The sequence below is a fragment of the Pieris brassicae genome, chromosome 2 (genome assembly GCF_905147105.1).
Source record: "Pieris brassicae chromosome 2, ilPieBrab1.1, whole genome shotgun sequence".
Lineage (NCBI taxonomy): Eukaryota > Metazoa > Arthropoda > Insecta > Lepidoptera > Pieridae > Pieris > Pieris brassicae.
Window position 1 is genome coordinate 13,129,538 of NC_059666.1, and position 13,685 is coordinate 13,143,222.

Genomic DNA, 13,685 nt, shown 5'->3' on the forward strand with positions numbered 1-13,685 from the left:
AATTAAGTTGATCAAAAACCCTTAGGCCAATTTTACAGTTCACTCTAAACATTGAAGCTTTATTAAAGTTCTTTCGTGCGTGAAGTGTGGAGGGTGTCCACAGGACTTCCAGACAAATATTTGAGCTTAGTCGGCCGTACTGTGCGAACACATCCATGCTGTTTAGGCCATTAGAAACGAACGAACAAATAAAAATTCGTAGAGCATGAAAGGTGACTGTTAAGCAATTATCTCAGGGCGTCCATCATCGGAACAGTCAGTATTCGGTGGTGGATAAACATTCTACTGGCTGCCCATCGTATTATCTCAATTCTTAAAAAGGCCGGGGGCGAAGCCCGGCAACGCACTCGCGATTTCAACAAAACTTTTTTTGACGCCAACTAACTTTGACCTATCAAAATAAATACATTAACGGCACATTGGTGATTATCGAGATTAACTTCAGTATTCATACTACTTTTCTGACCATTATAAATAAACTATTGTATTATAATCGTACTGAATTTTTTTATGATTTCAAAACAAGTGAACCTAGCGATAATATCCCGGTCGTAGGTAAAGTTGCTTTTGAGTGTCGGGTTACCTGTGCGTAAATTTGAAAGAAAAATCTACCAAATTTACCTAATATTGTTTGGGTTTTATATCTTTTTTTACCGTAAAATATAAAAATAATAAATTAAAAATGTGTTTATTAATTTTTCAAAAATGTATTATAATGTGTAAGATTTGAGAACCGTATATAAGAGTATTATTCCCTATTCCTTATGTTTCACAATCATGGTAATAACGATGGCATTTGTTCTGCGAATCAGAGATTGAGGTTCTTGTGAGGTAAAGCTGCATGAAGCTCGTCCCGGTGGCTTTTATAACTTCTACCCCAAATCGCGTACAACCAACCGAACATGGCTACGGACATTGTAGCATTGTAATTGCTAGTAATTTATGGAAACTTCCCACGGAGTTAATATTTAGAAATTAACGTAACACATGAGTGAAGTTCGGTGGCGCTTGTTGTAGGGATATTCAAACATATGTTAAATGTAACATTTTGTTCAAAGCTATAAGTAACATAAAAGTATAGGTAGTGGGATTGCGACGCTAAAAAACTAACTTGGCGTATGTAAGGGTTCTTAAATCTGAGTGACACTTCAATACAAGGGCATTCCACCTTTTTGGACATTATCGAAATCAATAATGTGTTACAATTTATGAATGTGGGAAAAACTAAAGATCTAATTTTGACGCTTAAAAATATTTACTAAAATATATATAGGTATATGTAACTTAATAACATGCCATAATATGTTTAATATGTTATCTGCTTTGTATATAATGTTATCGTCGCTTGGTTATAGACAGCTTTAATATAAATTGGTAGTTTCTATTCTCTATTCTTAATTGGAGTTTTCAGGTCGCCTGTTACTAGGTCATAGAATTAATCTAGTTTTATCATTCGAATATATTTGTAATCTGAATTAAATATTACTTTCATGACAATAAAACAATGTCTGAAATGTGTGAAATTCAATTGTACAGAATTTAATACAAAGGAATGTAGATAACTGTGCAGTGATAAAGTGAATACGTCAAAAAAAATTTGAATGATGTAAAAAAATTATGAAAAGAAAAATCTTTTCATTTAAATAATAAGTAACAAATAGTTTTTTTTTTATTCTAACATACATTTACATGCATTTGAATGTGAGCCTTTTGTGTAAGTAAATATTGTTCTATTATTAGTCTAAACATGAACTCAATGAAGACAAAGATAATGCTTGATAAATATAACCGAAATGACCAACAGCCGTAAGTCAAATATCAATATTAGAGGAAATAAAACAAAAGACGACAAGCGCCCACAGAGCAATGGAGCGAAACATTCTAAAAATAATAACGATCCACAAAATTCGATGTGACCACACCAGGGCGAAAACCCACTCCTTACAGCTGAAGTAGAAAATGAGGGAAGGGGCATATTGCGAAGTGCACATAACAAAGATAAACCGCCGAAGCCACCCGCTGGAGGGGACCTCCAAGAAAAAGAAACCTGGGAAGAACACAAAAGCGATGGGCCCATGACTTAGTAAAGGTTTTTGGGGAAAATTGGATGCAGGAAGCCTAGTATGGATAATGCAGAACGCATAGAAGCGGAAAAAAACAATAACTTTTGTATAATGTAATGTATATATGTAACGTAGACTAAGAGTATAACAACAAAACTAACACCCATTTGATATGTATTTTCTTAACGGTATGGGATTAAAGTGGTATGGGAGAAAAGACTTTAAATTAATAAAAATATAATTAGTATCCTCTAATTATATTTTTATTAAATATCTAAAGTACATTTCGTAAAATAGAAGCACATACATATAGTAAGTGCATAATGAGACGAAGATGAAGAACAAAATATATGTAAAAATATAATAAAAGAAATAAGCTTAGCAAAAATATGTAAATAGACGACGTGTGTCACAGAAGTCTGATCACTTACTAAAGAAAATATCAATGAAGTAGAAGTAGCAAGCAATAAGTGGTATCTGAAACAAACTTTCACACTCTTAGTCAATGTATACAAGTTTTACCATTGTAGTTTGTCCATTTCAGCTAACTTTATGTAATTGCTTAAGTTTTTCTCAGGTTACAAATGATACAACAGTTCAGTTTAGTATTAGGCTTTGAGGTTCTATTTTATTTCATTTATTGTTTTAGTGTGTTTATTGCAGAAAACAATCCATGTATTTAAAAAACCGCTACAAGGATTTTAGTTTTTCAATCTGTTCCACATATTCAATTCTTTATTTAAGGTTAGACGGACTTTCAAATGAATCATTTCGCAAATGCGAATAACTAAAATATGATATAAATGCGTCCGTTATTACACAACTGAGCGTTTTTTAAATCCATTTGGCCGCCCACCACCTCTCTATGTGGAACCAGCTGCCCAAGGAAGTATTCCTGAACTACTTAGGGTCCTTCAAGGAACTTACCAATTCGTAAAAGGCCGGCAATGCACTCGCGAGCCCTCTGGCATTGAGTGTCCATGGGTTACTTAACATCAAATGAGCCTCCTACCTGTTTGCCCCCTCCCCTGATCTATGAAAAAAAATCGAATATTGATTGGTTTCTTGTGCTTTTATTTGTTAACTTTAAACAAATATCCAGAGTTTCTTGGCGTATCTGTCTTAGAGCGTTCTCGAGCAACCCGAGATGAGAAGGAAAAACGAAAGAATTAGAAACGAAAGATTGGTCAAAAGCATTTTAATGCTCCTGATCTCTGGCTCAATATTTTCAATGTGTACAAATCCGTGTTTCATACATAAAGTGGTTTTGTAAAATGTTATAAGCATTCTGAAATTGTATATTGTTGAGATACAAGTTATCAAGTTTTACGAGCAGTGTAATGGTTTTACTCCATCATAATACTTATCATAAATTTTCTGCTTAAATGCTCTCTTTGCTTAATGCTTTGCAGGCTGTCTGAAATAATATCTAAATCCATGAGATATCAAAAAACAGTTAATTTTGATATTTTTTTTTGCCCACGAGACAGTGGAATTATCTAGATATCTAACAAGTCAATATAAACTTCGAAATGCCCTTAAAAGCTGAAAATAATAACATTAACATTTAGAACAAATCGGGAACACCTAAATCAAAAGGACGGCAACGCAAAAGTAACGTGTAGAAGTACACATAAATTGCGCTGAATTCGTTTTTGAAAATGTAAGAATTTTTGTTAATACTGACTTTCATAAGTGTACACAGGTACCCATATAATTGAGTAAAAATAAAGACGAATGTTATCAGATACATGCTTACAATTATTTTACGAATAAATCCTATTATTATGATGGACTTTCGTTAAAATAATAAGTCAAAAAAATCTTGATATAACAGCTGTCAGTCTATTCTATTTAATAGGGTTACTAATTCTTATTGCATTATTAAAGCAAAACACATTCTATAGATTAATACCAAAGTATCCATTAACTACTAAAAGTTGAGAGCATTTCAGAGTAGGTATCGCGATTCATATAAAGAGCTCTTTTATATCATTGGAGGTCAGTGAAATAAACGATGATTGAACTAGTACAGAGTTATTCCTGTAACTTAAGTAGAACAGATTAGCCGAAGATTCGAAACCGAACAATAGACAATTTTAGGATTGAGATTTATAGAAGTGAAGTTTCTGATGGTAATATGTTGTTTTTGATCGTAATATATTGTTTCTGATCGTAATATGTTGTTTTCTACCGTAATAAAAATATAAAGCAACAGCTTTTGACCGTAATATATTGTTTCTATTCGTAATATGTTTTTTCTGATAGTAATATGTTATTTTTGAACGTAATATGATGTTTTCAGCCATCATCTGATTGCCTCTGCAAGCAAGACGGCAAGGAATTTATTGAGTTATGAAGTTTTATCCACTATAGAAGTTTTTTTGTATTTACCAGGAAATCGAATGTAGGATATAAGTAGCAATTATGTTTATACATAATATATCTTTTATATCTTTATAAATAATATTATAAATAATTTGCTCTAAAAAAGAAGTATTACAAGCTGTATTCAATTTCATTAACGGACATCCATAAAACGGTTATAACAGAAGGCAACATATTTTTTTTATCTGTTGACAATAAAATTTTCAAATAATTGAATTTGAAATTGAATTTCGTAATTATCTATCCAAAATTAGTATTCACTGACCTCAACAAACATCTGTATTAAGATAAATGTGTCAAGTGTCGGCTTCGCAAATAATTTCCGACCGAAATCTAATTAAAGGGACCTTGGTACGTATTTATGGCCTTTATTTACTGCCAAGGTGACTCTTACTCAATAACACTTTAATATTCCTGGCTTGGCTATTTTAGAAATGAGGTTTTTATATTGTTTTTGAGATCGTTTTTATCGCGACCAATATAGGACAACAGTGCGTCGAAGAACGTACCAATTCTTTAATGTCCAATAATGCACTCGTGAATCTTTTGTTATTGTCTATTACCATAATACTTGAATTTGATTGCATGATTATTGGTTATGCATGCACAGATTATTGCTTATATGTTAGGAGAACGTATTAGGCAATTCACGCTTATCAAGTTTTAAATAAATCATATTTGTATGTAATTGCATTTTTATTAAATATTAAGAGTTTACACGCGAACGAACACGCGCAATATTTAGTATTTTAAAGCATACGGGCAGGAGGGTCTCGGCCCCATAGACGCCTGCTGCTCCATAGAAGAACTGGATGCTTACGCTCTTGTCCTCTTCTGAACGCCAAAGTGGTATCGGAATTACTAGATTTGCACCTAGAAAGCGGTAATAAAGTCATAAGAAATTTCAAAAATATCATTAGTTTCGTCGGTTTTATACAAACCGCTCGAACTTAGTACAACCAAGCGTTATAATGTAACATATTGAAAGTCAAATAGCTGTATACAAGCCGGAGTGGACAAGTTCGTAAGTGCTGAGCCGGCTTAGAAATCACTTTGGCGCACGCCTAACTTTAATTGCATAACCTCAAAACTTTGATATTTCCATGTTTGACGACGTGGTTAGCTACAATGTGTTATAACCGAGGCTGTATAAAGATTAATAAGGGGATATATAAATGTGGTACTGTATGGTTAATGGAAAAGTGCTGCAAATTATATTAAGATTACTTAACTGTACCTTACTGTACTGTACGCTTCAGCGTGCGACTCTCATCCCTGAAGGTTATATCCCCGTCTGTGCACCAATGGACTTTTCTATGTGCGCATTTAACATTCGCTCGAACGGTGAAGGAAAACATCGTGAGGAAACCGGCTTGGCTTAGACCCAAAAAGTTGACGGCGTGCGTCAGGCACCGAGGACTGATCACCTACTTGAAACTGATACAGAAATCTTAGGCCGAGACCTTGCAAAGGTTGTAGCGTTATTGATTTATTTTTTATTTTAAACTGTGGGTAATATATGTTCTGTGATGTATCAAATAACAAAAACGTCCTCCGGTTTACGGCCTCAGGTTTAGGTATCTGTTTTATGATGATTTGTCAATCAATTCAACTAGATGATTAGACTCACGCCGTCAAATTTTTGGATCTAAGGCAAGCCGGTATCCTCACGATGAACTTTCACCGTTCGAGCGAATTTTAAATGTGACATAGACCGAAAGAATCTACGACCTCAGGGAGGAGAGTCACACGCTGAATTCACTCGGATAACATTGATCATACTCTTGTGATGTATACAATATATGAATGTCTGCAATTTTTTCTATTATGATGCCTTGATATAATTTGTTAATATAATTCGGTTTATTGAAGTCAGTTCACACTATTATCGGTATTAATGCGCGTTCGCGCCTTCGCGTTTACTGCTCTGTAATTTTTAATTTATTTTGCTCGATTTTGCATAAAAGCACAAGGCTTTTTATTAAAATCGATAACAGGCTTTTTAGTCGGAGAGTTGAACAGGGGTTTGAACACATTCGGAATTAATGTTCTTTGAACATTAAAAACAAAATAGAAAAAAGATAGAAAAATATTCTTCGCTTGCCTGTATTTCCAATTTAATTCCTCTCTCTAACTTAACTTAACTCCAATTTATTTAATTCAAATAATAGAGCGTCCTTTCAATAGCACTTTATATGTATATTTATGTAATCTATTGCCTTTATTTTTTTAAGTTCTTTTGGCGTGTTAGGGAATAATGATGTAAGTAAATTTTTACGAAGCACGCGCACACCGTCACAAAAAACCGACATCCTTGAAGTTAGTTACAGTCAACATTTTAGTTTTTTCTATTGTTAGTGTCGATTTTTCTAAGAGCGTAGAATAAAAATTTTGAATCGATTTTTATCTTGTTACGCCAAAGAAGTATAACTTCTAACTCGTGTACATAAGTTCAATTAGAAGCAAGAACAATGTAAAATTAGAAGCATTTTATTTATATTTCTTTTTTTTGACGTTCATAAGTGTACATTGTGTATACCTATATGAATAAATGATTTTTGAATTTGACTTTGACACACACGTTTTTTAGTGTAAATAAAATACCCAAATTAATTTATTATTTAATCATACTACATACCTTTACAATTTTCTTAAACTACAAAGTAATAATAAAAATAATTAAAAATGAATAAAAAGAATATTAAAACAAATATGAAAAGTTTGGTCCCTGTGACAGTGTACCTTTAACGCTGGCAGCATTTCCTCAATGTATTGCGATACTTATTTGTTGAGCGAGGAAAGCACCAGCTCTATGATCACCAATACTATCTACCAAGCGCCATCTTAAATCTTTATCTATTTATTTAATTAGTTTATTGTCTGGGTGACATAGGTTACCATGACTGCCCTAAATGGGCGTCTCGTAGGCTTGCCTAGCCCCAATCCTATAATATTATATATTACAGAAAAACACTTTATTTTCAAATTTACGTTCTTTATTAATTTAGCGCTCTCCTTAGTACTTCATACAGCCTCAGTATTCTTGAAAGCCAAAGCTAGGTATTTTGGGTAGTGCTAAACAATGCTACACTGAGGTATAATGTATGTATATACTTTACAAGTTTAGAATACGACCAGATATAGACTGCTTACATCCCTGGGCCGGCTGGAGATTAGCACGCAACGCACTGAAATGGGTGTTCATGGGCTGCGATGACTGCCATTGATGACTATACATTAAACTAAATAATAAAACAGGAATGAATATTGAAAACCACCGTGGTTTATAGTATTGTAACATTAGTAGTCAGGAACGCGACATTATCAAATGAAAATATTTATTTTACTTTTTTATGATCATGTACCAGTACATGACACTCCATGTATTTGTATATCTATATTCACACTGTTTACACACCGTATACGTGCTAATGATAATATGAAATATTAAAAAATCTGCGTTTTCGGCACAACACGTTATGCGACAGAATTGCCATCTAGTCCTAATATGTAACTACTAAACGAAAACATCAGCCAATAGCCTGTATTTTTTCTCGATCTCCCTTTCTCACTCTCTCTCACTCAGTCTAAATCTCTCCCTTTTCTTTGACAAAAACGCTGCTCATCTTCGTGACGATCCGTAAAAAATGTACCCTCATGCGCCTAAAGAAATTTCATTTCAAAAACGACGTTTGTCGATTCTCCTTGGTGACGCTCTTGATTTGTCCCACACATGTTTTTATAACAGAATGTTCAGCTCTCAGACAACATGAGCATTATTATGAAGGCGCTGAACGAGTAAACGAGCTGAAATTAAGAGGCGTGGCGTGTAAACTCACTCTCTATTTAATATTTTACTACATAATTTACCTCAACTCACGCTGAAGTATCATATGGGACAAGGTGTTTGAAGTATTCGCGACATGTATGAAACATTATATTATAAAACACTATATTCTTGCAAACGTTAATATTCTTTTTTGTTTTAAAATAACACAATGCAAAACAGGGACGGTAAGCGTTTTTGCGTCTCTTTTCCTCATAATTTAATTTTTAAGTTGATCTTCTTTCACTTCTGTGACTTCTTTGAGTGTTCTTTACAGACGTTTGACTTGTAAGTATTACATGCCATACACTCATGTATGGGTGTGCTTAGAACTAAATGTTGATTGTTCTTCAGACTTAAAGGTAAGATTCAGAAACGAGACAGTGCGAACTCTATCTATGACTCTCTGATCGGACTTAGCGGCAAGTCGCGGTTCTGAATCTTACCGTAAGTGTTGCGTGCCTAAATACTACAAGCTCATTATGAGGAAATTCAATATCGATTTTATTTTGTAGATACAGGACTGAAAATAAAGGACCTAAAGAAGGAATACCTTCATTTATTTATTATATTTCTGGAAATTTAATAAGTATTTGATATATTTACATAATCATACAGTCATTAAATTATATTGTAAAGTTCTGCAGTATCCAAAAAGAAAATCTTTTATATCTACTGATTTATATGTTAGATTACTGACAGATATTATCTGACAGTATTAACGCCCGCTCGAATTACTTAAATATTGCAAGAATCGAAAACGTTGGTCACTCAGCCATTAAAATATTATTTCCACAAATTTGTATTGTACATTTACAACTTTAACCTTTTCTAACGAACTTTAATACACTGTAATAAAATAGGCCACAAAATATATGGGCCAATCAATTTACGTGTTTGGAAGACACTGTCCGATTCAATTACGACGCCGCGCCCACTATCAACTTGCTTTATATCATCTTTCATGGCATTAATATAGCGATAGGGAGTCCACTCACTTATCTGTATGGTTTATTAAAGTCACCAACTTAATATACCTCTTGTGAATCATATTCTATCAGAATTAACGAGGAAAAATTGAGATATAAGCCATTAGATTGATATGTTTTTAACAATTGCAAATTTGTCATAAAAGGTAGAATAGAAGTCACAATTACATTATAAGTCATATCATTATAGTCAAGTCTTATATTATTTTATCACTACATCATGACATTACTAAAATAAGTATATTATTACGTAATCAAATTAATATTTATAATAATTTTCCACTAGAATAATATACATTAAGAACATACTTCAAAAACTACTTTTTGAGTACATTAAGTTGATTTTAAAAACTCTAGCAGGAAGATATTTGAATATTTTTGGTAAATTATCATAACCCTTGATTGCCATACAAAAAAGGGTTTTTGCGTATACAATTCCAGATACATTTTTGTCATAGTCAATTTCTCACCATGTCTACTTCGACGGTAGTCCATTCCCGATGACTTAATATATGTTTTTGAGAACGAATAAGAAATAACGTATTCTGTATAATATCGTAAATTAATACGCGTGAATAGTGGCAATTTTTTATTATATTTGGTGAATTATTAAAAACTGATGGACACTGCCATATATTTAGAAGTCGGCAATAAAGATAAGAGTTTACTTTTGTTAATTAAATAAAGTTTGATTTAAAAAAACGAGTCTGACCTCCTCTTGCCAAAGTCATCCCACTGGGTAAGCTTCTTTGCTATGTTTAAAAAAAAATTTGGTGTAATATGTTCACCTTGTTACCTTTCTCAACATTCAACTAAAAATATTTTAAGTTGAAATAAGCTTATAAAAGATCTTATAACCTCAAGGCAAATTTGAGTAGATTTCGGGTAAAAATTCTGTTACGTTTTTATGTATTAAATGATGATAACCTTGCTTCCTAACACAATATTAATTAAATGTCTTGACACCGGTTGGAGAGCTCACACAGGACGGAGGTATTCAGTGAATTCGACCCACAAAAATTATCTCATCTATGAAACTGGAATCTGTGCGGAAAGAGAACCGTCGCTAGAATTGAGGCCAAAGCTGTGCATATCCTTATTGTTATGTTAATTTTTTTTTATAGAAAAGGGGGCAACGAACTCACTCGATGTTAAGTGTCACCCAAGAACACTCTCAATGCCACATGGCTTCCAGAGGAAATATTGTTGTAATAATAATATTGTAACTAATAACATATACAGTCGTTAAGAAGAGCACTTTTTGAACGGAAAGAAGCTATGTATTATTATTAAAAACTTACAATGATTTACATAATTTTTAATTTCACGCGTGGTCACTGTGGCAATACTATATACAGTCGTTTTTAACTTAATTTTATGTAATATGACAGAGAATGTTCTACATTTTATCAAAATAGATATTAGTAAAGTAAAGATCTATAAAAGACAATTTTGATGACGCCAAATTTGCCCGTAACGACTAAATTTTTAACAATATTATAGATTGGATTTTTAAAAATGTATATGTTTATGTCTATGTATATGTTTTATTTCTCCTTTACTATAAACTGTATTAAATTAATATTTTTTAGAACAAACGGACAGAAATCACGGTCATCTGATGTTAAGCTAATCCGTTGCTGGTATTTTAGGTATCGGCACGTTCTTTTCTTCACGGACCCTAAGTCGAATTGGTTCGGTTCCACACAGTGATGGTGCATGACAAAAAATACCTTAAACAACGCTCAGTTGCGGAACAACGGACCTCGAGTTTATAAGAGTGGAATTTTGTATTCTGCCTCGCACACTGATGATGAAGGCATGTCACATAATAATACAACATATAGGTATTGGTGCGACCAGAAATGCAGTTTTGAGTAGTCATGTAACTGAATTGGATTGCGCCAAGTCGCTGGGAATGTATTATGGTCTGTATTGAAATGGTACTAAAACTTTACACGGTTTAAATATCTCCATCACATCCTTATTGAGATCCGCAAATAGGCCAGCGTTTTTTTACTGGTAAGTCAGCGTTTCATAGCAGTGTTGGTCTAGTGGCTTCAGTGTGTGATTCTAACGCCAGAGTTCGTAGTTTCGAACCCCAGCTATGCACTAATGGAGTTTCATTCTATGTGCGCATTTCCCTCGAATGGTGAAGGAAAATATCTTGAGGAAACCGGCTTGCCTTAGACCCAAAAAGGCCACGGCACGTGTTGCAGGAGGCTGATCATCTACTTGCCTATTAGATTGACCACTGATCATGAAACAGATTCAGATATCTGAGGCCCAGACCTAAAAAGGTTGTAGCGGTTTTTTTCATTTTGATGTCAGCGTTTCAACATAAGAAAAATATTTGGCTTGAGTCATTCAAGTTTTTTATATACTTTATGTTTATTGGTCTTGTACTGACAATAACCTAAATTTGCATTATATGAGGTTCAAGGACTCGGTAGGAATAGAAACTGCGTGAAGGAAAAAAGGTAGAACACGACACGTATGTGTAATATCAGCTTTTGATTATATTAAAGATAAATTTCTATGCATACCTGAACCTTTAACATTATTTTAAGAAGTAAGTAAAATGAAACACGCCAGTATTTTAAATAATATTTATTTAATGTTTTCATACAAAGAAATGTTTACCACCATTTTACGTTACATGAATACAAAAGCATACAGTGACTACACGAAAATAATTTTTATAAATATTTGCAGTGTTTATTCACAATATCTAACGAAGCATATTAAACCTTACAATTAACCACACAAAACAACACTTCTTAATGTGGGCTCAACATCATGCTTTATTATCAGCCGATCTATAACAAAAAATAACATTTAGACACAATTGTAGCGATCGGGTAATTATAAAGCTATGAAGTATTGTTTTGTTATAAATCTTTATACAAATACCAACATTTAAAACGACACTAAATAAACATCTGATATGTCTAATAGTAATAGACAATATTTACATGTTTCTACAGCTTATACAACAGATACGTGAAACAGTTATGTCATGTTTGACAATTGTCATTTTAGAGGACTGTTTCGTTTGTACACGTTCTAGGACCATTGACAAGAGAATAGCGACTCGAACCGCCATTTCGGCTTGTAACAGCGCCTCTTATGAACAATTCCTTGAATGTCTCTCTAAACTGTCGAGACATACCGCAATAAATGGCGAAATTTATCGGATAAGAAAGAATAATACAGAAATTCGTTACCAATATTAATTTATTCGCTATGTCGTAGTCGAGAATTTCGACTAGGGTGCTAGATATAATGTGAAGGATTGTGACAACAGCTACAGGAATTTCAACAAGAAGAAACACAGTTACCACCACGATAAGCATAAGTGTGGTGCAGTTGGAGTCGCTAAGTCTTTTACATTCAGTTTTCCGACTTTCTTTGAATAATTTCTGTCTATTGACTTGAGCTGTTCGCATAGCTCTAAATAGAAGCACGTTAAGGACGACAAGGGACGTACAGGGAATCAAATGGACGAAGAGTACTCGAAAGGTGAAATACGCCGTGAAGTAGCCATCTACAGATATTTTGTCAAGCCAAGGCGCCAGTTTTCCCTGCGAAAAAGAAATGTTATTAATATCAAGATAGTAACAGATATAAACTTTTGAGAATCATTTAGTAATAGTTTAAGGACCAAATAGTCTAGTTTATGTTCCATTGCCAGGTCAACGTACGAATTTTCATACAAATTGAATAAACGAAATCAGATTATCGCTGATATCACAACACTGGGTAGTTTATTGGACGACATGGTATGAATAAGCGATGAATCTTAGTTGTAGGTTGTCATGGTAGGCCCTCAGGTGAAAATTAAAGAGTTCATGTAATTCTTCCCGCCCTGAAATAATACTATGATACGTAAATAATGGGCGTTATATTTGAAACATTTTCACATCACAAACACACATGTTACATCAAATATAATCAAATGATTATATTTGATGTAACATCAAAAAGCCTCTCGCGAAACTTGGTTAATACGTAAAAATTAACGTCATAACGTCTGCTTAGTAAAACCACAATATAAGTTTCCCGGCTTTAGAACAAGAATAATTTCCTTAATAGAATTAAAGTACAGTTTATTACTTGCGTTGAATATCCTGAGGGTATTGTGAGCGTATTATGCACTAATGCGAGATAGTATAATTAATTTTACTTAGAGGTGATAAATTTCAAACTGTCGCGTTGTACAAAGTAATAAATTCTAAGATTAATTTTTGTCCATTTTGCTGGTTTACCAATGATTTAGTTAGAGGAAATAGATGAAACCTTAATAAATATACGTCGTTATTGATCATAAGAACAACTTAAAAAATAATAGTAAACTAGCTGTAGTGGCTTATATAAAAAAATAAAGTGTTTCTTATATTATCTATAAATTGTGTATAT

At 33.2% G+C, this 13,685-nt stretch overlaps 1 protein-coding gene across 3 annotated transcripts in view; it reads right to left on the reverse strand.

The window, feature by feature from the left end:
- Window positions 1–11,904: 11,904 nt before the first annotated feature.
- The window catches only part of LOC123720073 (sex peptide receptor), a 167,902-nt gene continuing 166,121 nt past the window's right edge, over window positions 11,905–13,685 (reverse strand). For all 3 annotated transcript variants that reach the window (XM_045676531.1, XM_045676532.1, XM_045676530.1), the window contains one exon: window positions 11,905–12,850. In XM_045676531.1, coding sequence (XP_045532487.1) covers window positions 12,305–12,850 — 546 coding nt within the window. In that variant the 3' untranslated portion in view covers window positions 11,905–12,304. The remainder of the gene's footprint in view (window positions 12,851–13,685) is intronic.